Source organism: Candoia aspera, chromosome 3, assembly GCF_035149785.1.
Source record: "Candoia aspera isolate rCanAsp1 chromosome 3, rCanAsp1.hap2, whole genome shotgun sequence".
Classification (NCBI taxonomy): Eukaryota; Metazoa; Chordata; class Lepidosauria; order Squamata; family Boidae; genus Candoia; species Candoia aspera.
This window is the reverse complement of record NC_086155.1, coordinates 141,787,085-141,810,378: the sequence shown is the minus strand read 5'-3', so window position 1 is coordinate 141,810,378 and position 23,294 is coordinate 141,787,085. Positions and strand designations below refer to the sequence as shown.

The 23,294-nt window shown below is 39.4% G+C and overlaps 1 protein-coding gene across 1 annotated transcript in view; it reads left to right on the top strand.

Moving 5' to 3' along the window:
* Nucleotides 1–11,736: 11,736 nt before the first annotated feature.
* The window catches only part of CAP2 (cyclase associated actin cytoskeleton regulatory protein 2), a 37,334-nt gene continuing 25,776 nt past the window's right edge, over nt 11,737–23,294 (top strand). Inside the window, exons 1-2 of the mRNA XM_063298910.1 lie at nt 11,737–11,834; nt 17,984–18,061. Of these exons, the coding sequence (XP_063154980.1) occupies nt 11,769–11,834; nt 17,984–18,061 (144 nt within the window). The 5' untranslated portion in view covers nt 11,737–11,768. The remainder of the gene's footprint in view (nt 11,835–17,983; nt 18,062–23,294) is intronic.

Sequence of the window (23,294 nt, the reverse complement as noted above, 5' to 3'; positions counted from 1 at the left end):
TAAATGTAAGTACAGTACTGGCTTCTCACTCATATTGAAAGCTGGATTCAGAAAAAGGAACTGATTGGCGGAAAACTCTGTGCAAGTTTCAAGGAAACTGTGATGCTCATCCCTTGAGGCCATGATAGCACCAAAGCATATGGCAGCCTTCCCAATCCAGGTGCCCTCCATATGTGGGGCTACAGTGCCCCGAATTTCTAACCGCCATAGCTTCTATGGGAGTTGCATCCATCACATTCTTATTTATCCTGATAGCTTTAGTTGGAAAGCTTGCTTCAAGGTCATCTCCCAAAGAATGATTGGGTGTAATAGCTTCACCGCACAAGGCAGCAGATTTCTGCATGCTGCCTCTTATTTGTGGCACATTTAATCTGGCATTGGGTGGGAATGAGGAGGCAGCCAGCGCCTCCTGTGAGACTGCATAGAGCAGAAGTTGAGATTGGAAGGAAGGGTGGTGGTAGGTTGGAAAAGTTCTTCCCCTCCTTTCACTAAGCCACAATGATTTTCCCAGAACCTGCTCTCGCCTACCAGTTCAGACTCTCCTGACGAGGCCTTTCCCTGAGGACTTGGCCTAAGGACTTCCTCCCCTCCACTTCCTTTCAGGGTCTTATTAAAGCCGGCGGTGCAGCTGGAAAGCGTGACACGCACGCCTCCTGCTCTGTGCATTTCCACACTCCACCTCCTTGTGCTTTTTTTTCCCCCTCGCCGCCACCTTCTCTTCGCCCTCTCCTTTTGGACTTGCCTTTATTTGGCGCTGCCGGAACCTCCCCGGGCTTGCACCCCCCCTCCGTCTGTGCTGCTTTTTGTGAGTGACACCACTTCATATCGAGGAGGAGGAGGGAGGGGGAGCGAGGGAGCGCCTACGGATTTTCCTGGTGGAGAGGAGAAAGAGGTTCCGCGGCTCCTCAGAACAGGTAATCCAAGAGCAGCCGGTGGCGGGGAGGTGCTGGGACAGGCGAAGCAGACCAACCCTTTGGCCCTAACGCGATGGGCAGGGCATGGGGTGGGTGCGTTTTGGCCAGGCAGTAGATGTAAGAGAGGGGCTTGTAGGCGAGAGACAACCGTGTAGAGGGGCCCTTCCTGGTCTGTGTGCCTGTGCGCGCGCCTCTGCAGAAGGTGCCGGAGACGGGGCTTAGCAACGAGCTCCCGTTGGCCGAGACTGACATAGCTCGGCTGAGTGGTTGTGGCGTCTGCGGTCTAGAAAGGCAATCTGGGTCGTCCTTCCTTCTGCATTCCCTCGCTGCCCCCGCCCATGCGAAGCAGTGGCCTGCAGCCAGAACCGGCAGGTCTGCTGTGTTTTGTCCGTAGGCTGCAGGTGTGGGGGTCCCCTTTCCGAAACGGGATTGGAGGGATTGGGTGCGGGCTCCAAAGCGCGAATGCGGCAGAGCGCCTGCTGGGTGAGATGCTGAGCCCTGTCTGTAGGGAAGATCCTTTCCACCTGCTAGGATTTCATCTCCTTTGAATTTGCGGCATTGGGAAGCCTCCTGTTTAGAGGAGCAACCTTGTGTGGAAACCGACTGCCCCCTTCTCTGGGTCATCAGGAAAAGGAGGGAGGCCCAATCATTTCTGTTATGATGGGTGCTTTCATTAACAATTCTTTTTTTTTCCAATACATGTTTCCAGATGAGGCAGCCTGGGCTACCTGTGTGTCTCTATATATAGTTTTGTATGACCACCACCTAGCTATTCCTGCTTCTGTGATCTCTCCTTAAGAACAACCAAGACTCTCAGTATGCTACAAATCACTCAAGAAAGGTTCATGTAAAAAAAAAAAAGATTCAGAGTCACAAAAGTGAGAGGGAATGCTGCTGTGGAATGTAGTGTGATGTGATTAGCACTAAATGTGTAGAAAGTAGCTCATTCCAGAATGAAAAAGATCTTTTTCGTGTAGCCCAGTCCTATGAGAATGCAGTATATTGAGATGTAAAGCTAGGTTAACGATTTGCAATGACAATTATTCCAAGATAAGGACAGACTAGATTGCATCTGGACTGTGTATTTTAGAGCTAAAATAATGAAACAGTAGCATTCTGTGCTTCAGTAATTTTAATAGTGTACCTGGAACCATTTCCATTCCCAAGTATAAGATGTGGGATTTGGCATGGAAAAGAGGATTTTTTAGGAAGATTCTGTTTTGAAAAACGATTGTGAAATTGCTTCATATCACAGACAAATCTTGATTAGCCATTGTAATTAATCTCTGAGTTTGGAAGCTAAGCTAGGGTCAGGCCTGACTGGTGTCCTTGGTACTCTCTGAGCTTGGTTGTTTGCTTGCAGATGTTTCAATTACCCAACTAGGTAACATCATTATCATTATCTGTGTGGTTTAATTAAAAAACTAACTCTTCTTCTCTATATGTGAAAATCAAAGCCAAAAATTAGCCATGCTTTGGAGAATACAGGGATTATTTCCTTTAATATTTCACACATTACGCATATAGTGTGTTAACATAGTCTTTGCCAATGAACCTGCCATTGATTTTATTTAAACTCAAGAAGTGTCCATTTTTTGTAAAACAAACAAACCTTTAGAATAAAGGTTTAACAAATAAAATAGTGCATAAAAATTCAGGAGACTCTTTAGGTAACAATAGTATTTTCCCAATTAAATTAAGAATAATATGTTCCTATGTCTACTGAAAAATGACCCGTGGTCATCACTGCATTCTGTTTCAGTCACTTCTTCCAAGCCCCCTTCAGAGAGATGGGCCATCCATCCTGGCAGAGGAATAAAACAAGCTTTCTTAATTAAAAAAATAAATAAAAAGCTGTTTCTTAAAGCTTGGTTTTGTTCCCAGGCATGGGGGCAGAATTGCTGCTGAGCCTGCTGATTCTTTCTTTGGAGGTTTTTTTTTTTTTTGCAGTGTTGTACTTATCCTTCTGGACATTCATCATTTGTTTTGTTTTGTTTTTACTGTCTTTTATAATACAAGACAACCAGAGTTACCTGGAGTTGGATGGCCTCTAAAATTAATAAATAAAATAAAATAAAACAATTCATTGCAGTACTACAGCTAATTAGGTAATAAGCTAATAGCATAAGCATTATTAATAATTGGACATCTAATGTAGGCACTAGAATAGAACCTAAAAAGCCAGCCGGAGGATGGACGTTCATTCTGTTAAATGAAACTACTGTAAGCTATAAATCTTGGATGATTACTAGGGACTGAAAATATTGTGTAAATATTTGTTCATAATTGGAAATGGAAACGGTGTGCTAATTCAAAATGGACAGAATATTAAGTTGTGAGGTCATCTGAATCTTCTGCATTGGACTATTCTCTGTTTTTATTCAGCACAGTAACAATACAAGGTTTATAAACCTGGTGTTTTTCAGGTATGACAAACTACAGTTCCCCATGATTCTAGGGTTGCCATTTCTGGGCCAAGTGACCACTATATGGCAGGACAGAGACACCAAAATATGTAACTCTTTGCTGACATCTACTAGGTACCTATATTTGTGCAGACCAGATATGCCAATCTCACATGATTTCCCATGGATACCAGGTTCAAAATCCTAACTGAAGGAGATAACAATAGCCATAAAATTCTGCTCACTGTCACTCATGCCCCCGTGACCTCCCGTTTGGACTACTGCAATGTGCTCTACATGTGGGTGCCCTTGAAGAGCATTCAGAAGCTTCAGCTGGTACAGAATGCAGCTGCATGGGTTGTAAACAGTGTCTGCTATTTGGCACATGTAACACCACTGCTCTGGGGGCTGCATTGGTTGCCAGTGTGTTTCCTGGTGCAATTCAAGGTGCTGGTTATCACCTTTAAAGCTCTTCATGGCTTGGGGCCAGGTTACCTGACAGACCATCTTTTCCCAGTTGTTTTTACCCATCCAATCTGTTCCAGCAGGATGGGCATGCTCTGAGTCCTGTCAGCCAAGGAATGTCAGCTGGCATGGACCAGGAGATGTGTCATTTCTGGCAGAGCACCTGCCCTCTGGAACATCCTTCCCCCTGAGATTAAGATGGCTCCGACCCTGTTGGCCTTGTGTGTGTGAAGGGCCTCGTTTCCTGGCTGCATTGACACTGACAGATTGTAATATCTCTTGGCTGCTATTTGCATTTAATTTCTTTTTTGTATTGTGTTTTAACTCCTTTAACTGTTTTTATGATTGTTCGCTGCCCAGAGTCACTGGTTTGAGATGGACAGCTATACAAATTGAATAAGTAGTTTGGGAAAGAATGAAACTGCATGAAAACTGGTACAGGTAGTCCTGGGTTAATGTCCATTCATTCGGCGACCATTCAAAGTTATGACGGCATTGAATGAGGAGACTTATGCCTGATCCTCAGAGTTGTGGCCATCACAGTATCCCCATAGTCACGCGATCGCGATTTGGGTGCTTGGCAACCAGCTTGCAATTACAGTGGTCTCAGTGACCTGCAGTCACGTGATCACCATTTACAACCTTCATAGCCAGCTTCCAACAAGCAAAGTCAGTGGGGAAGCTGGCAGGAGGTCACAAATGGCAATCATGTGACATCATGCCTAATGACCATGCGGGATTTGCCTAACATCTGCAACTAGAACTGCCGGAACTGCTGTTGTAAGTTGGTGCAGTCATGTGACATCGCACTTTACGACCGCATCACTTAGCAATGGAGTTCCTGGTCCCAATTACCGTCGTTAACTGAGCACTACCAGTGTAGCTGTGAGCATAGGAAACTTTTTTTCTTGATTTAAAATTCTGGCCATAGGAAAGTGACTTACATAACTACATTTCTATATACATTAGTAAATTATATAGTAAATTATTCTGTGCACAAAAGTAAGACTGAATCACACTTCCCTCTCCTTCTGCCTTGTTGCCAGTATTTACTTCAAGCCAAGCTACCTGTAGCTACAGTATACTAAATTTCCTTACAAATGCTAAGAGAGTGTGAAGTTGGCAGCATTTAAGCAAAATATTTTAGTTTGCTTGCATGCAGGAAGAAAAGGGTGATACTATGAATTGCAGAATTATTTGCTGTTCGTTTGAAGCTAATTATTATTTTTAAAAATATAGCTGTATTTTTCATCAGGAAATTCTTCATTGGTTGAAGAAACAACTTTCAGTTCTGGAAATTTAGAGTGAACGATGCACATTTTTTTAGACAACAATCTTTATCCTGTTTTTTTCTGTACATGATTTGAAATAATTATGATGAGTTGGAATAAGTATTAGTGAAAAGTTTTCTATTAACTTTCAAAATAGTTGCACATATATCTTTACATTTATTTAAATTCTGAATGGAATAGAAGACATTATGGACTTACCATTCATTCTTCTTTGGTCACTAAATTTTACTAACTAGGATGTAAGCCACCCAGAGCTGTCAGGAGTTGGGTGGCATACAAATTTGATAAATAAATGTATAAATAAACTGGAATACTTGCTGTTATTGGATTCTAACAAGGCAGTTTGCTTCCTTCCAGTAATTGGACTTGTGGCATGTAATTAAATGCATTGCAAGCACTTCAGAATATTTGATTAGGCCTTCTTACTGCATGGCAAAAGGGGTCCTCTGAACTTTACATAACCGTTGATATAGGAGATACACTTTATTGGCTGCAAAGAGAAAATAAAACAAGTCAAAAAAATAAGCATCTGTACATGAAGATACAAAAAAGAAGCACTAAAGGTTATAGGGATAGACTCGAAAAGCAGTTTCCTTGGTAACTTTAAATCAGCCATTTTTACGAAATGTAAAATACAAAATGTTACAGCATCAAAAGATATTACACCCATATGTGAAAAAACCTTCCTTCCTTCCTTCCTTCCTTCCTTCCTTCCTTCCTTCCTTCCTTCCTTCCTTCCTTCCTTCCTTCCTTCCTTCCTCATATGAATATGTGTTTCTGACAGTTGGTGTTCTAAAGCAGGAATTGTCCAGATTTTTATCTCATGGCTTTTTAACAGTGCTGGGAAGAAGCTCCTGTCCCACCAAAATAGTGAGAGAAGTAGTTCTATGTTCATACCCTATTAGTTTCCTGCTACTGTTGATGACTGATTCAATTACAAGGAAATACTTTCTCAGTGAGTTGAATGTGCAGATGTCTTGTGGACTTGAGAAGGTCTTAGGATCTTTAGGCATCATTCTAAAAAAAACCTTGGGTTTCTTGCATTTGATGAAATTATAACAGAAGGTTAAGACTATTCCTCAAATTGTTGCTTTCAAATATCTGAACAGAATTAAAGTCCTACATAGTGATGTCTGTAACTCCTAGTACAACTTGTAGCAGTTGCACAATGACATCATTACTCACATGTCATTTCTTTCTTTCCCTCCCCTCTTTGGACAACCTTGGCCCTACATTTAGTTCAATGGCTTTTTATGTATTTTTGTATATTGTAATTAAATCACATCGTGATGGTGGCCTAGAAATCATTCTAGATATCAGCAGGTAGTTGGATACAATGTTTGCTGCAGCCATAGATATTCTAGTTCACCTTGGTAAGTTACTGTTCTTTCACTCTTACACCCGATTCTGCTATCTTTGAGATACTGAATCATTTTCCAGGGCTCTTTTAAATATTTCTGAGAAAGTGTCTACAAGCACCTTACATAAATAAGTACATATTTTTATGGTGAACATGCCAAACCATCCAATTTTTAAAGTGGAGTTAGGTAAAGAGGCAGGAAGGTGGTTTTAAAACACATTCTGGATACCTTAAGTATAGCTTAGTTCATGGTTGTTCAAGAGTTGAAGCCTTCAGCATAAGGTCTGTCTCTGTTAAAAAAAAAAAGCCTGAAATGCATCATTTGCCTAGAACTCCAGAGAGCAAATTCCCCATTACCTTCAACTCTACAATAAATATTTCTGTTAAAAAAAGAGGAACCTTAGAAAGTGATTTGAATTGATTAGCAATGCATCTTTGCATACATGGGTGGGTGTTGTGTGTGAAAGAGAGAGTGCATGCTTAACTCTGCTAATTATTTCTGTGTTCCAAATAATCACCTACTACGCCTCCTTTAATGAAGTTCTAGATATGTTTTATTGTTTTGAGTCCAGTGGAATGCTGGTGTAATGGTTGCCTATTCTGACAGACTCAGTCTCACAAGCAGGTGCTTAAGGATAACTGATTTATTGAGAGAATAGTATGCAAATACAAAGAAAGCTGAGAATGAGCAAAAGCGCGCCAAATACAAACTAAAAACCCTCGCTTCAAACCCGGTTCCGCCCTCCCTCCCGCTTAACAACCACCCCCTCCCAGGTGTTAGCAACTGTTGCCGACATCGGCCTGAGAAAGTAACCTTGAACACATTCCATAACCCAAACATACATTCCACAGTTACAGTAAGGAGATTACAGCCTGGCACGGCTGGAAATCTCCACCCAGCAAACACGGATCAGGAAAGTGACATGCGAAACGTTACGATGTATTCAGAACGTTGGAACGATGAACATGACAGCTGGAAAACAATTCTGTAACAGGGCTTGGGAATCTCTTTGTCTGTCAGTAAGATAACTGACCAGAATAGAATCAAATTTCTCAGGGGAAAAGTCAACAAAATAAAAATTCAGTTCAAAAGTGGCCCAAATGGATCCAGTGCACCCCTTTGGTAGTTGGGTAGTGGCTCAGAATGTTGCTGACTTCTCCATTCTAAGCCCTCTCCTTCTCAGTCCCATGGCTTAGAGTCAAGTTGTAGTTAAAGGGATATGAGGGAAAAAATGCAGAAGCCATGCTCTGCATGCTTTCCCTAACTGGTTACTCTTGCAAATTTATAAAGTATTTGGAATTCTATTGACAGAAAGCAATGAGGGTCCTTTGAGATTCCCCACTATTTTGCTCAAAATGGTAATCTACTAAAGCAGCCTTCTAAAAATACTAAAATTATTAGAAATGTGGTGGAACGAGAAAATACTGTTGTTGTTTTGGAGCTTAGCCGAGCCTGGATATTTTCTCCATATGTTCGACTTCTGAGATGCTAACTGATGTGAAATATTAATTGAAAAAGAAAAAAAGACACAATTTGGCAACATTTATCCACTTCCATGTGCAGGGCTGTCTGCAGTGATGGTCACTGGTTTCAGAAGGGCGGGCATGGCTGGACGATTAAGCCCCACCCCTTTTTACATGTGTGCTGTGCATGCAGTGCACCTTAAAAAGAGACAAGGTTTTGATTGTCTGGTCATGCCTGATGTTTTGAAGCCAATGACTGGCATTGTAAATAGCTCTGTGTTTGGAAGAGGTATTAACATTCATAAAATTAACTACTGTAAATAATATAATTCCATGGTTCTCTAAAATCCACGCTTCTCATGCAACAGCTGGTTCTATGTGTACCTTTTTTTTCCTCCAGAATGGCAGAGGTGGCTTTGATAGAAAGATTGGAAAATGCTGTAATTAGGCTTGAATCATTGTTGTCAGAGTCACACAGAGCTGCTGGAACTATCAATGGAGTCAATGGAGGTATGACTTTATTGTTTCTATTTTTTATTTAGTAGGTTGAAAACTGAACAACTAATGGCATGTGGTGGTAACATTTGTTCTGAAAAAACGCTAAAAGACAATCAACCACTTTCATCATACTTTTAAATTACCTATAAGGAATATTAATATTTCATTTTAATCATAATTTTATTTTCTGCAAAGATGTGTAAATTATCTATTAATCATATTGTTGATGTTTCAAGATTCTTTTGATCTTTCAACATTACTGTTTTGATTGTTATGCTATAAATAATTACTGTATAGTAAAACAAAAATTAGCAAAATAGATCTATGTTGCAAAAGTGAAAATACCAATTTTCTAGAAGATTATTTTCCAGTTTACTAAGATTTGTTTTGCACAGCTGTGCATTTGGTATTAAATTAAAATGTGCTTGGGTCACTAAAAGTATTTCATTTTCATTGTTTATTAGTTTAAGGGTTTTTTATTTTGTTTTTTGCGTAGTCTTTTTTGTCAAGACAATGATTTTCTTCCATTGTATTTCTATAGTCCATCCCAAGAAGTACATCACAGCTATGTGACAACTTAGGAAAAGAAAAACACAGCTAACAAACTACTGATCCAGTGATTCTGCAAGTGATAGATTACAATGCAATGCAATCAGCTCTTTTAGCTTTACAGTACCATATTTCATAGCATTTATTCGTGTTTTGGTGCATCGATTTGTGAATGTTTATATGATTCAATCAAAATAAAGCTGCTGCTTACCTCTGCCATTACCTCAGCTTTGGGGCAATTACTGTTGTTGCCCACACACAGTTCAATGTGGGATAGCTTCAGGGCAGCAATTGGTGACTGCCTTGCCATCCCTTCCCATCCCACCCAGTGTCATCTACAGGCAGGAAAACCAGCCACCAGTCATGTCCTGGGGCATATTTGAGTGTTCAGCTGTCGTTTTTATTACTTATGTTTATTGTATTAGATTTTCACTGTAGATATCTTGTTGGACTTTATTTTTGCTGAAAACAGAGGCTTCTGCTTTAGGGCCTTATAGCTTCCATAGAGAAGGGCCCACATGTCACATCTTTTCTTCTAAGGCTGGGCTAAGAAAAAGCAGGATTATGTGTGGAGAATTCCCCCCCCCCCACTTTACTGGTATACTCCAAACTGAGATTCTCTGCTGCTGGAATGGCCACTTCTCTTTATCAAGAGCTGACAACCATGTAATTTTAAAAAATTCTATCATTTCAAGATGCCACCCAAATCCTCCAGAAACCTTCTATTGTATTCTTTCCATATCGGGACTTCAAAGGGTTAGAAGGACAAGGGAGGAGGAGACCCTGAAAGGCTCAGAAACGGAATCCTACTGCTAGTGATGATGATCTATGGGGCTTCTCTTTTCTCCCATGACTAATTCAGGACAGCCCCAAAGGTCCATGTTTTGCTTGCACTAGAGATCAGGACAGGCCTTCCAATTCCATTTCTTGCTAATGGTCAACGGTTCTAGCCTGATAATAGGAAACCATAATAAGCAATGGTTCATACTTCTGACACTTGCTTCTGAAACCCCATAATGCTCCAGCTTTGCTCTCTCTTCATCTCTGGGGTGGGAACCATCACATCTTGATGGATACAGAGTTCACTTGAAGGAAATCCCCCTCTGGTTCTGCTGGTCCTTTGCTTCATGATGGCAGTGCATTTAGGTCACTGCCTCTGATGCTGAACCAGACATCAGCTATGGCTCAGGGCAAGTTATCCAGCTCAGATACCTCTTATATGGTGAATCAGATGGCCTGTTCAGCTATTTCCAAAGGATTCATGGTGTTAGTAGCCAGAGTCAGTACTGTATACTCCCTCCAGGACTTTGAATGCTGCATCCCACACAGTTGCCAGTCCTTTTAAAGAGGCAATCACTTTTTAGTTTCCTGGAAGACCTGCATTTTGTAGAAGACGTGCATTCGCTCTTACATGAAACTGATATTCTCAAGTCCAAACCCTAGCCCTTCCCCACCCTATTCTCTGTCAAGGACAGTTGCTTCAACTTTTAAAATAAGACACTAAAAAAACCCCATGAATACTGTATGTTACAGGTTCGTAACATTTTTGGTATCAGCTGAATGTGAATGCTGTGGAATGTATTAAGAGATGCATTCTTCTTGGCAGAGCAAAGAAAATGTGATCAGGGCAAAAAATGAGAACATTCAAGATAAAAAAAGCACCTACTTTTTAAAGCATCCCATCTTTTAGATAAATATATTTATTGCCTGCATTCATCCCTTCTCATTAGCCAGTCTTAAAATTAAATTTAGTAGTTTTAAGCTAATGAAGATCTGAATAAAGGGGCTGAATATGCAGTCTCATGTAATACTGAGTTTACAAATTAAATAATGAAAATAACTGAGGACGTATATCTTCTACCTCTCAAAATGAATTCCATGTTGGATAGTTCATCTACTCCAACAATATGGTTCACTCAAAACAGTCACAAATCTAAGAGTTTTATAGAACCTCATAATAGGATATGCCTTCCCCTCCTCTACATTGCAATCAACCGTATCTTCAGAAAAATGTCCCAATTCTCCAGAACATATTTGGAGCATGTACAAGAGGTTGGTGGTGGAGCTGGAGTTGCTTCTTCCTCATTCTGAGGACAGGAGGACTTCCAGAATAATTTATTGGATTCCACACATGGAGCCCAGTCTTAATAGAATGTAACAGAACATCAGTCTGATATTCTAGATATGGTGGTTGTTAGAACACACACACTTCTCCCTTCATATTTTATATGTTTACTCAATCAAATGTCAATTTATTAGTACATAGATATATTGAAACATGTTAAATTATAGTACAAAAATGTAGTTCTCAAAGGATCCTCCTGTTTTACATAAGAGATGAAAATTTGGTCTTAAATGCAAACTATTTCTATTCTCCTTTTCAGTCAGATTTATACCTAGATGTTGCATCTACAGGGGCATCTTGGAAATTGATGTATTTTAGTCAACAATACTTAATGTGTTTTATTACTTTGCTTTATTTTAATTACTTTATTACTTAAAAAGTAGATAGGGTTTAAATATACGGGTTCCAAAAAAGGAACCAGTTTGGTTAGTGGTTAAGACAACAGGCTAGAAACCAGGAGACTGTGAGTTGTAGTCCCTTCTTGGGCATGAAAGCCAAACATCCATGCAAGAATAATTTAAATCTGGACACAGATTTGCTATATCAGCTTCAATTGAGTTGATGCTTTTCCAGTTGTATTATATTTTCATTTTAGATTGTGAAATAAAGATCATGAATGTAACGTTTTAGCCAATTCAAGTGAAATTGTTTTCTTCCACAGAGGTAGCGCCATATGTTCAAGCTTTTGATAGACTCATGAATGGGAGTATAGCTGAGTTTGTAAAGAATAGCAAGATCCTTGATGGTGATGTGAAGACACACGTAAGTATTTCTTCCTATTTTAAATTCTAATTATGTAGCTTTAATTTTCACAAAAAGGTGTGTCTCCCACTGACTCCCACTTCCTACAGTAATTTCAGTACTTGCTGAAATTTCAAAGGGTAAAGTAATAGCTTTCAAGCCAAGCCCAAAAGGAGCTGAATTCAGAACTTCTTTATTCCAACCAGAAACTGAGTTAAATGTATGGAAAGTTAAATCCCCCTTTCCCAAGAGTTAACTATAATATACAGTACATAATGTAAATATTGAACAATGGCCTGTCAGAGAAAGTTATTCAATTATAAATCATTCTCAGAGTTAAATTTAATTTAACTAAACTTATATTTCTTCCCAAATATTCAGTTCTAGACCGTCTGTCTAGATCTTCTTTCCGTTGTATTAAATTTGCTAATTGAAAAATTTCCTACAATCTAAATGTCAACATATCAAAATTATTACTAAGGCCTAGTAGCATCAGGTCTGATTTGCTCCAACATAACTAGACAAGATATCAAACTCATTTATTAGTGCAATGAGATTAGGAATTGTCCTGCAATGTATTTATATAATTTTTTAGCTCTGCAACAAATTTTCTGAAATTTTATTGACTTAATCTGCGTTGTAAGATAGAGGCCATGATGACTCTCACTGGACTTGATCCAGCATCTGTGCTTTACCTTAACAAGTCAAAGAAGGAATGCTTTCCTTCTACATATCTTATAGGCCACATGTTCCTGTGCATTAATGTACAGCTGCTGCTTCTTTCATATAAAGAGTTGAAAAGAAAGTTGTATTTGGTTTCAGAAAACACCTGTTGTCCAGAAAACCTTCACATACCTCATTGACTGGGATACTAAGATGTTATCACAGGAAACGTTATATTATGTGATGGAATACATTTAGGATTTTTTTTTAATGTAAACCTATGCATACTTATGTGGGGAGAAACCCAGTGAATTAATTGGAACTTTTTAAAGTTAAACGTACACAGGATTGCACTAACATGGACATAAGTATCTACGTCAGACCTTGTGAATTTAATTTACCAAGTGTGGTCTATTTAATTATATTGCATTCTCAGTTGAACTAGGAATTTAACTGACAATTGGTTTTGATTATTTATTTATCTGTAGTTTTATAAAATTCTATCTAGAAATAGTAAGTGTTGTGATTTAATTTGTAAACTTCAAGCATAGGATAGCAAGACATAAAGTGTTTTAATTAAAATAACGATAATTTACTGGACTATATATTGAAAGGGGGAGCAACTTTTTTTGGCTCAGAAACCATCCTGATTCACATGGAATTCTTTTGGGGTAAAGGAATTGACAGGGCTGATGGTGACCCACACACACATGTACTTAAAAACACACATTTTTAGGGACATGCTAATTTTCCACATATACAGGTATATAAAATATTCATTAGGATGGGGGCAGGTTTCTTGATTATAAATGGTTCCCCATTCCCCATTTATATTCAAGGTGGATAATACTTCCTTTTGATTTTGACTTAACTTGTTGAATGCAGCCTTGTGGAAACTTTGGGCTCTGGCTTAGCACAGACTGCAAAAACTATAGCCTATGGTTGTAATGATTGCCTACTCTAATAGACTCAGACTCACAAGCAGGAACTTAATGATATCTGATTTATTAAAGAATAGTATGCAAATACAGAGAAAGCTGAGAATGAGCAAAAGCGCGCCAAATACAAACTAAAAACCCTCGGTGCAAACATAATCCCTCCCCTCTCCCAACCGTTTCAAATTCCCCATCGCAGGTGCTGTTGACCATTTCCCCTGATGTCCTGGGAAGAAAACCTTGAACACACAAAATAAGCCAAACACATTCCATACAGCTGAATACAGATAACAAACCCAGGAGAAAAAACCTCCTCCCCTCCCAACCGAAACACGCATCAGCAAGTTGACATGTGAAACGTTACGATGTACCATGCACATTGCAACGGGGAACATGACAATGGTTGCATGTAGCACGCCAGCAAGCTTATTTCAGCCCAAAGACCCCCTCAACAAGGGTGTCCCCCAAAATTTGGCTATGGGGGAATTTGGGATTTTCTTTAAGAGGTACCAACCATTTCACTCAAAAATCAAAGTTGCTTGAGGTTGTCCTTGTCTGTTTTTGACGTATAGTACAGCTTTCAATACTCATGCGAAACCTAGTGGAGCCCTCCAGTTACCAAAAGTTTGTTTCTTTATTTCTTTATCAAATTTATATGCCACCAAATTGCAATTGACTTACATGGCTTATCATATAAAACACAATTAAATTTCTATAATAACAAAAAGAAATCAAATTAAAACCAATATACCATAAGTAAATACACAATGTCAATAAATCAGTTAATAAAATGCTGTTGGAATGGTGTGGGGTCATTCCCCTAAAGCACTCCAGAAGAATTTGCTCTTCACCACCTTCCAGGAGGCCATCACCAATGGGGCTAGCCTAGTTTCTAAAGGGAGGCTGTTCCAGAGTATAGTTACCAATGTGGAAAAACATTGTTTCTTGGCTTCATCTGCCATCATCTGATGAAATTGGGGCACCACAGAAATGATGGATAAACTGAACCAATGGTAGCTTAGTCAGTCAACCATATCTTAGGACAATGTGTGAATCCTGCCTATATGAAAGAGAAAAGGAGTTTGTTAAAACCCACCCATACTTTGATGCTATTATAGGCATGATCATACTTTCCACATTATGGGAAACTGAGGCTTTGATTAAGATGGTAAGGGAGAATAATTTGTCACACATACACACGCATCACAACTAGCTTTGTCAAGATCTGTTTGGTCACTTCTTATAGCAGCAGGAAGACAGATCTTTTCCCCACTAATTCAGGCTTCTTAGAGATTTTATGGACCATGCAAAAAGCCATCAGGGTCTGCATAAGCTTATGATCACCATATATATTTGAAGGGAAAAAACCAGAATGGGTAACTGTTTTTTGTCATATTTGCTGATGGCAAAAATATGATTCTAAATTACTTGATCAGGAGGTAAGTGTTCTAAAAGATCCCAATTCAATTAAAGTAATGATTTGGGGAGTTTGTTTTTAGTAAACACTACAAAGCTGAAAGCATAATTCATTACGGCTAGCTGGTTTAGGTTAGTAACTTGCATCCATCACCTCAGTGTATAGCTTCCAAAATGTCAGGGCTTCATTCTGAACCACTTTTTGAACTGGTGACCTGATGTATGGTGATAAGCACTTATACCAAGTTTGGCTAAAGGAGGAATGATAGTCACAGTTGTCAAGAGAATGTTTGCAATAATAAGTGAGAGTGGAACAAGTGACAATTTCTCTGTCAGACTTGCTCACTCATAAAAACAAATAAAAGATTGGCTATTGCAGAATAACAGGTCTGACTCTAGCATTAGAGACAATGAGGAGGCCACTCTAGGCAGCAGATTCTGCAAAGGACAGAGCTGCAGGGCTCTGTGTGCTGTTGACACAGGATTCACACATCATGCTGTCATGGATTGTTTAGCTAAGGTTAGATGGAATATGATAAGCCAAAAACAACAAACTGTGTTAGGGTTTAGCATAATATATGAAGCAAGTCGTGTCTCACACCCCAAGCCATGAAGCTGTGATGGAGAATCCTGTCTGTCACTGTTGAGTAACGAAAAATTCAGCCACCTGTTCAGCTCAGAAAACAAGGAGGGTGAGCAGGTGTGCACACACGTGGGCATCATATTGCCTTTCTTCTCAGGCAACAATATGTCTGGGGGCGATGATTTCTTTTTGTTTTGCTTTATCCCATCCCTCTGATTCTTTAGAGAAATGCAACTCAATCTAAATTTGGATGAATAGCCATGCTCACTATGCCATAGTTCTAATCAAGAACAATTCTGTCTTGTCTGGGTTTAGTTTCAGTTGATTACCCTTCATTCAGTGAATCAGGGCTTCTGTACGCTGGTTCAGAGTCTCCTTTGGCATAGATTTGTCCAATGTTTTTCTAAAGCCATCACAGAGCCATTTATAGAGAGGTTCACTGAAACAATTTACACTGTGAGCTTTTTTCACAATGCTGTTGTGATAGAGCTGCTCCTGTTCACTTCAGAATGAAGAGTATCTTAAATGTTCTTGACAACAGTTTGAGTTGATATTGGAATAGGCTGACCATATTTCCTTGAGACAAAAACGGGACATTGGGATGGCAAAACAGGACGGGGTTAAACTTATGTAATATTCTGTATTCACAAAAAAGACGATAAAAAAAGTTATCGACAGTAAGCTGGGAAGGTGCAGGAAGGGGAGGTGTGGCAATGGTTGGGTCCGGAGAGGCTGGTGCAGGGGTGGCGTTGGGCAGAGAGGTTTCAGGAGGGCTAAGGGCGGTGGCGAGCTGGGACAGGAAGACAGGAACGAAGTGGCAGGAGGCTGGAGAAGTGCAGGAGGGCTGAGGGTGGTGGCGAGCTGGGATAGGAGACAGGAACGAGGCGGCAGGAGGCTGGAGAAGTGGAGGGCTGAGGGTGGCGAGCTGTGATGGGAGACAGGAACAAGGCGGCAGGAGGCTGGAGAAGTACAGGAGGGCTGAGGGCAGTGGCGAGCTGGGACGGGAGGACAGGAATAGAGGAGTCTAGTGAATGGTTGTCCCTGACAACCTGTTCCTCTCTGGCGCGCCCTTTTATTTTATTTTCTTCCCACCGATTTGGCCTGAGAGCCAATTGGCTTCTTTTCTGCTGGGCGTGCTTTTCCGACCATCTTCCACTGCACTGATTGGCAGCAGCGACTCTTCCTCTTGCTCACCGCCAATCAGCTGTTCCTGCAGTTCCTGCTCTAGGTTTCTCGCCAGATTGAGAACTACTGCCAAGTCAGCCTCCTTTTCAATTTCAATTTCAATTTTTTCCTGCTTTTCCCAATAATGGCTCCAATGTTTTTTAAAAACGGGACAAAATTGACATTTATATTAAAATGACAGGATGGTTGGGGAATATTAAAAAAACGGGACTGTCCTGTTCAAAACGGGACGTATGGTCAGCCTATATTGGGATCCTCTATGGTATGAAGGTTGAAGTGATGATGAATACAAGAAGAAAATAGAGGAAAGTTCAAAAGCCAATCCTTCTAAAGATGGAGATATATACTTTCACAAATTATATTTATAAGTAAATTACATAGGGTGTGCAAAATGGTTTCCTTTTGTTTGCCCTGTATATAATGTATTGGAAGAATCTAAGATTTAATATTGCAAGGCAGAAAATACATTTCTCTATCCCCTAATTTATAAAATTATAAAAATGCTAATTTTGCCTTGGTTTTTTTTCTCTTAAATTAAAAACTCACAATCTCTTTAACTTAAGCTTCATTGACTCTCTTAAATGAGATTAAAAATAAATATATTGATTAGTTTTACCTGGTAATGTTGTTGGCAGAGTGCTAGAAAGCATTTGTCCCAGGAGAGATCAGAAAATTCACACACCAGGCATTCTATAAAAATAATTTTATTTACAGAAAACAAACATATTTAAAGGCTGTTTGCTGAGAGGAGAGATTTCTCTCAGCTGCATATTCTCTGCAAGCCTACACAGAAGGGAAACTGAAACTAAAACAAGTTCAGGCAAGTTCCTCCCTTAGGCAATGCAACCATTAACACGTGAAAAGGGGACAATTAAATTCAACCTCTTCACCCGGCCAAAATGATTAGTTACCATAGTAAACTTAATCTGTAGTAGAAATCGTATTAACAAATGTCTCATTTTTCTATAAGTTATATATTTTACATAATTGCAAATAAAACAGTGGAAAAATGTGCTCATATATATTAAGCTCACTCACAAATGGCACCACAAGAAAACAGATCACCTGTAAAAGGATATGGATGAAAGCAGAAATAGTTTCTGCTAGGAATGTGTGGAAAACTCATGAATTTAGTTCAGATTAAAATCTCACCTTTACTTTTATATTATGAAGTGTGCTGCTCTGTGAGCAATTACTAGAAACCATACCTTAGCTTGGTTAGAGTACATGGGTATAGATTTAGATAAGTAGGATTTGCAAATCAAAGGAGATTGGATAGCTTTATTTATGGGACCCTAAATGTCTAAGGTAGAGAAAGTCCACTTAAAAGTGTTTGTTTTTAATACTGATTCATAGTTTACCCACCCCTTTCTCACCCCTTTCCTTAGGCAGAAATGGTTCATGCAGCTTTCCAAGCTCAAAGGGCATTTCTTCGGTTGACCTCACATTATCAAGAACCTCAGGAGGTAAGAAATCTTTGTGATCACCTGAAATGTTAAAGTTTGGTTGGTTGGTGGTTTCTAAAAATGGGAAGTTGGCATGTTATAGAGCAAAAATAACAACAATATTCTTTTGCTTCGTTTTATTTAAAAGAAAGCCTTTGTGCATATATTTATTTATTTATTTATTATCCCACCTTTATTATTTTTATAAATAACTATTTAAAAAATAAAAATGATAGGCTCCTGGGGCGCAGTGGTTGGGTTGGATGTATGCCCAGAACAAAAGAACATACCCTAGAGAATGGCAGAAGAACTTCTGGGGGAGGTTGTAGTCAAATTAAGACTTTCCCAATCTTGGTTAAATATCTGGAAATATCTAGATTTTTTTTTAATTCTCTGGGTAATAGTTCTGATAAAGTCATAAAGAATTAATACACTTTTATTAAATGACCACTTAATTGTATGTAAAAGTAGCCATACATGTATGTATACATACATAGCTGGTTCATACTTTGGGGCTATTTTAAGTTATTTAAGCAAATTTAGCATCCCTAATACTGGGGCATATGGCATTTAATCTGATATTGGAGAAAGCTCTACTATGTGCAGTGTGAGTGTGATTTTTGTTTTACAAAACACAAGCTATCAGGTTGATTCCAATATAGACATTACATAATTTACCCATCTTTATTATGATTCAATTCCTTATCATTCAGGTAGGGAAAAGGGAAGAGGAAAAATCAATCCTTTAAAATAATTAACATTGTGCTGGAAAAAATCAACTTATATCCCCATACCAAAAAAGGGAAACACTAAAGAATGTTCAAACTATCGAACAGTGGCACTCATTTCACATGCCAGTAAGGTAATGCTCAAGATCCTGCAAGGTAGACTTCAGCAGTTCATGGAGCGAGAATTGCCAGACGTACAAGCTGGGTTTAGAAAAGGCAGAGGAACTAGAGACCAAATTGCCAATATCCGCTGGATAATGGAAAAAGCCAGGGAGTTTCAGAAAAACATCTATTTCTGTTTTATTGACTATTCTAAAGCCTTTGACTGTGTGGACCATAACAAATTGTGGCAAGTTCTTAGTGGTATGGGGATACCAAGTCATCTTGTATGCCTCCTGAAGAATCTGTATAACGACCAAGTAGCAACAGTAAGAACAGACCACGGAACAACAGACTGGTTTAAGATTGGGAAAGGAGTACGGCAGGGCTGTATACTCTCACCCTACCTATTCAACTTGTATGCAGAACACATCATGCGACAAGCTGGCCTTGAGGAATCCAAGGCTGGAGTTAAAATCTCTGGAAGAAACATTAACAATCTCAGATATGCAGATGATACCACTTTGATGGCTGAAAGTGAAGAGGAACTGAGGAGCCTTATGATGAAGGTGAAAGAAGAAAGTGCAAAAGCTGGTTTGCAGCTAAACCTCAAAAAAACCAAGATTATGGCAACCAGCTTGATTGATAACTGGCAAATAGAGGGAGAAAATGTAGAAGCAGTGAAAGACTTTGTATTCCTAGGTGCAAAGATTACTGCAGATGCTGACTGCAGTCAGGAAATCAGAGGACGCTTAATCCTTGGAAGAAGAGCAATGACAAATCTCGATAAAATAGTTAAGAGCAGAGACATCACACTGACAACAAAGGCCCGCATAGTTAAAGCAATGGTGTTCCCTGTAGTAACATATGGCTGCGAGAGCTGGACCATAAGGAAAGCTGAGCGAAGGAAGATCGATGCTTTTGAACTGTAGTGTTGGAGGAAAATTCTGAGAGTGCCTTGGACTGCAAGAAGATCCAACCAGTCCATCCTCCAGGAAATCAAGCCAGACTGCTCACTGGAGGGAATGATATTAAAGGCAAAACTGAAATACTTTGGCCACATAATGAGAAGACAGGACACCCTGGAGAAGATGCTGATGCTAGGGAGAGTGGAAGGCAAAAGGAAGAGGGGCCGACCAAGGGCAAGATGGATGGATGATATTCTAGAGGTGACGGACTCGTCCCTGGGGGAGCTGGGGGTGTTGACGACCGACAGGAAGCTCTGGCGTGGGCTGGTCCATGAAGTCACGAAGAGTCGGAAGCGACTAAACGAATAAACAACAACATGGGAATAATAATCCAAGTACAGCACTGGAAGCAGTAAAAGTCCAAAAGAAAAAAACACACAGTTTATATCAGAACAGTTATGAAACTGTACAGAGATGGAACTCTCTCCTGAATATCCAATCTTTTGTAAGATGTTGATAGACTTAATACATATCAAGATAAATGAAGGCTAATTTTAATTGAATGTTCAGTGTGCATCTTCTGTCTAAAGACATTAGGGGGTTTTTTCCTGAATTTGTCCACTGATAAATTGTCCACTGACAAGTCCTGCTGTGTTGCCTCATCATGGTGGGGAGATGTTCCTGTGAGGGATGAATGAAAAATGCTGGAAATGTATGCCACGAGTATACATTCCCAGCAGGGTCACCCAAGGTGTGAAGGTCATCCCAGCTGCCCAGCTAAAGCAAGCAGGCACCTATATTGGGCAGCAGCAATATAGGAAGATGCCAAAGGCATATGATCACTTTAGTGACAATGGCAAAGGCCTCAGTTCATACTGTGCGGGAGAAGGTAATGGTAAACCACTCCTGTATTTTACTAGGAAAACTACATGGATAGAAGATATAAAATGATTGACAATACAGTGCCAGATGAGGGCCACTCAAGTTGGATGGCACTCAACATGCTACTGAGGAAGAGCTGAGGATCTTTTAGAGTGCTAATGGTATATATGGCCTGGCTTGATGATGTTGCCATGCAGGAAAAGAAAATCCAAAGCTGCAAAGACATAATTTCAGTGGGAACATGGAATGTAAAAGCCTGAACATGGGAAAGCTCAACACAGTGAAAGATAAAATGAAAGGCCTACAAATTGACATCTTAGGCATCAGTGAATTGAGATGGATTGGGATTGGACACTTACAGTCAGAAGATCACCCCGTTTATTACTCAGGACATGAAAAACAAAGAAGAAATGGTGTTGCCTTTATGGTTAGGAAGGGTATAGCAAGAACGGTACTTGGCTACAATGCAATCAGTGACCAAATAATATGAATTAGACTTTGTGGACAACCCTTTAATATGATGATTATTCAAATTTATGCTTCAACCACTGATGCAGAAGAGGAGGTTGAGCACTTCTGTGATCAAGTTCAGTTCGAACTTGACAGAACATGCAAGCAAGATGTGCTGCTTGTGATTGGAGACTGGAATGCCAAAGTTGGAAATATTAAGGAGGAAAATGTAGTTGGATTGTATGGCATAGGAAACCAAAACGAAGCAGGAGAACAACTTATTAATTTCTGCCACTACAATGATTTCTTCATAGCTAACTCACGGCACAAATGATCAGGTTCAAATTATCCATCTATGTGGCCACTAAGAGTTGACACCAACTTGATGGCACATAAGCAATCAAACAATTCAGTGTCCTCCAGAATTTTGGACCTCCCACAATTCCTGGTGGCTACCATTACCTATTACTGTTTTAGAACCTCTAGCAACATTGATTAATATATAGGATATGGTGAGTCCTCCAAAGCAAAAGAAAAGCAACTTTTTTTCTCTTATCATGATAAAACTGAAATATATCATAGTGTGAAATTAACACAGCTCTGTGTGTGTGTATAAAACACAGCTGTCATGCAAAATAAATCTTCAGCTCAAACGCTCAGCTGTTTGAGTAGCATTTTCCACTGCAAATGGTATGATAGTTTTGTTTCTCCTTGTCGAAAGCAAGAAATATGTGTTGTAGGTTTCCACATAGTGCATTGCAGCATAAAGAAAACAGAAAATACTTTGTCAATGTGACATCATCTGCTTCTGCTTGTACTTTTAAGCTAACATCACAAACTCAGAGCAAAATCCAGACAGGTAGAACAAGCATTAATGTTCATCAGAATTCCCAGGGCAGAGAAAAGCATATTAATATGACAACAATTCCCCAAAAAGCAAGCAGTTGTGTCACTGAGGTTTCCAGACGGTTTGCTGTAAGAATGTATAGCGGTGGCTGAATAAGCTATTGATGATCATGTCTGCACAGCTTTGCAAATATTCAGAAGCAATGTTTAGAGAGGGGGGATTTATGCAGTTTATCCTAAACTAAGAACAGAAAACAAAATCATTAGTATTCCAAAGCACCTAGGATTCTTTAGTTCAAATGTAGGATCCATGCTCAGCAAGTCACAAAGAAATGTTTGCTCAATGCGATTTTTCTGAGATATGTTTTTGCCAGTAGTGCTTACATTTTATTCCATCTTGAAGCCCTTCATGTATATGCAAAAATAGCAAGAGCCAAGAAGATAATCCCAGCTGGCATGTCAATCCTATAACAACTACAATAAATTACTTAGCAGAGTGAATGTTTTGTTCCTTTTTATGGTCATGTTCTATATTTGTATGTGAAGTGGAAATGGTCACATGAGAAAACCATCATCTGATACTACAGTTTATGTATACTAGCTAGCTAGTATCTACTGCCTGCAAAATTACTCTTTAGAAAGCTGTGATTTAAACTTTTCTACTTATCTGGAATTTATTTCTAATGCTTCAACTTAAGCAATGCATTAGAACTGTAAATGATCCTTTAAGTAAAAGAAACGTACAGTAAGAGTGGGAAGTTATTTTAAAAATATTTTGGAACCTGGGAATAAACTAAAAATAAAGTTGTTACGAATAAAGTATTCCCATTAAAATCCAACTTCAAAAAATGCAATTTTTTAGCATTTTTATTCTAATATACAGTTTTCCTCACTTTATGTGAATTCTGTTTATGTGAATTTACTATTATGCAATTGATCATTTTCATTCAAGAAATCACTTTACGTGGGGAAAAACATGCTATTATGTGATCTATGCCAGCATAGTCCATTTGCTATTGAGAGCTAGTTTGGTATAATGGTTAAGGCATCAGATTAGAATCTGGGAGACCGTGAGTTCTAGTCCCGCATGAGGCGCAAAGCCAGCTGGGTGACCTTGGGCCAGTCACTCTCAGCCCTAGGAAGGAGGCAATGGCAAACCACTTCTGAAATCTTGCCAAGAAAACTGCAAGGCCTAGTCCAGGGACTCACCAGGAGTCAAGACTGATTCGAAGGCACCAAAAAGAAAAGGCCATTTACACCAATGGTCTAGAAACATATCAAGACTTCTTCCTACCAAAACAGCTTGCATTTTCCTGCCCAAACCCCTTTCTATCTTCCCTC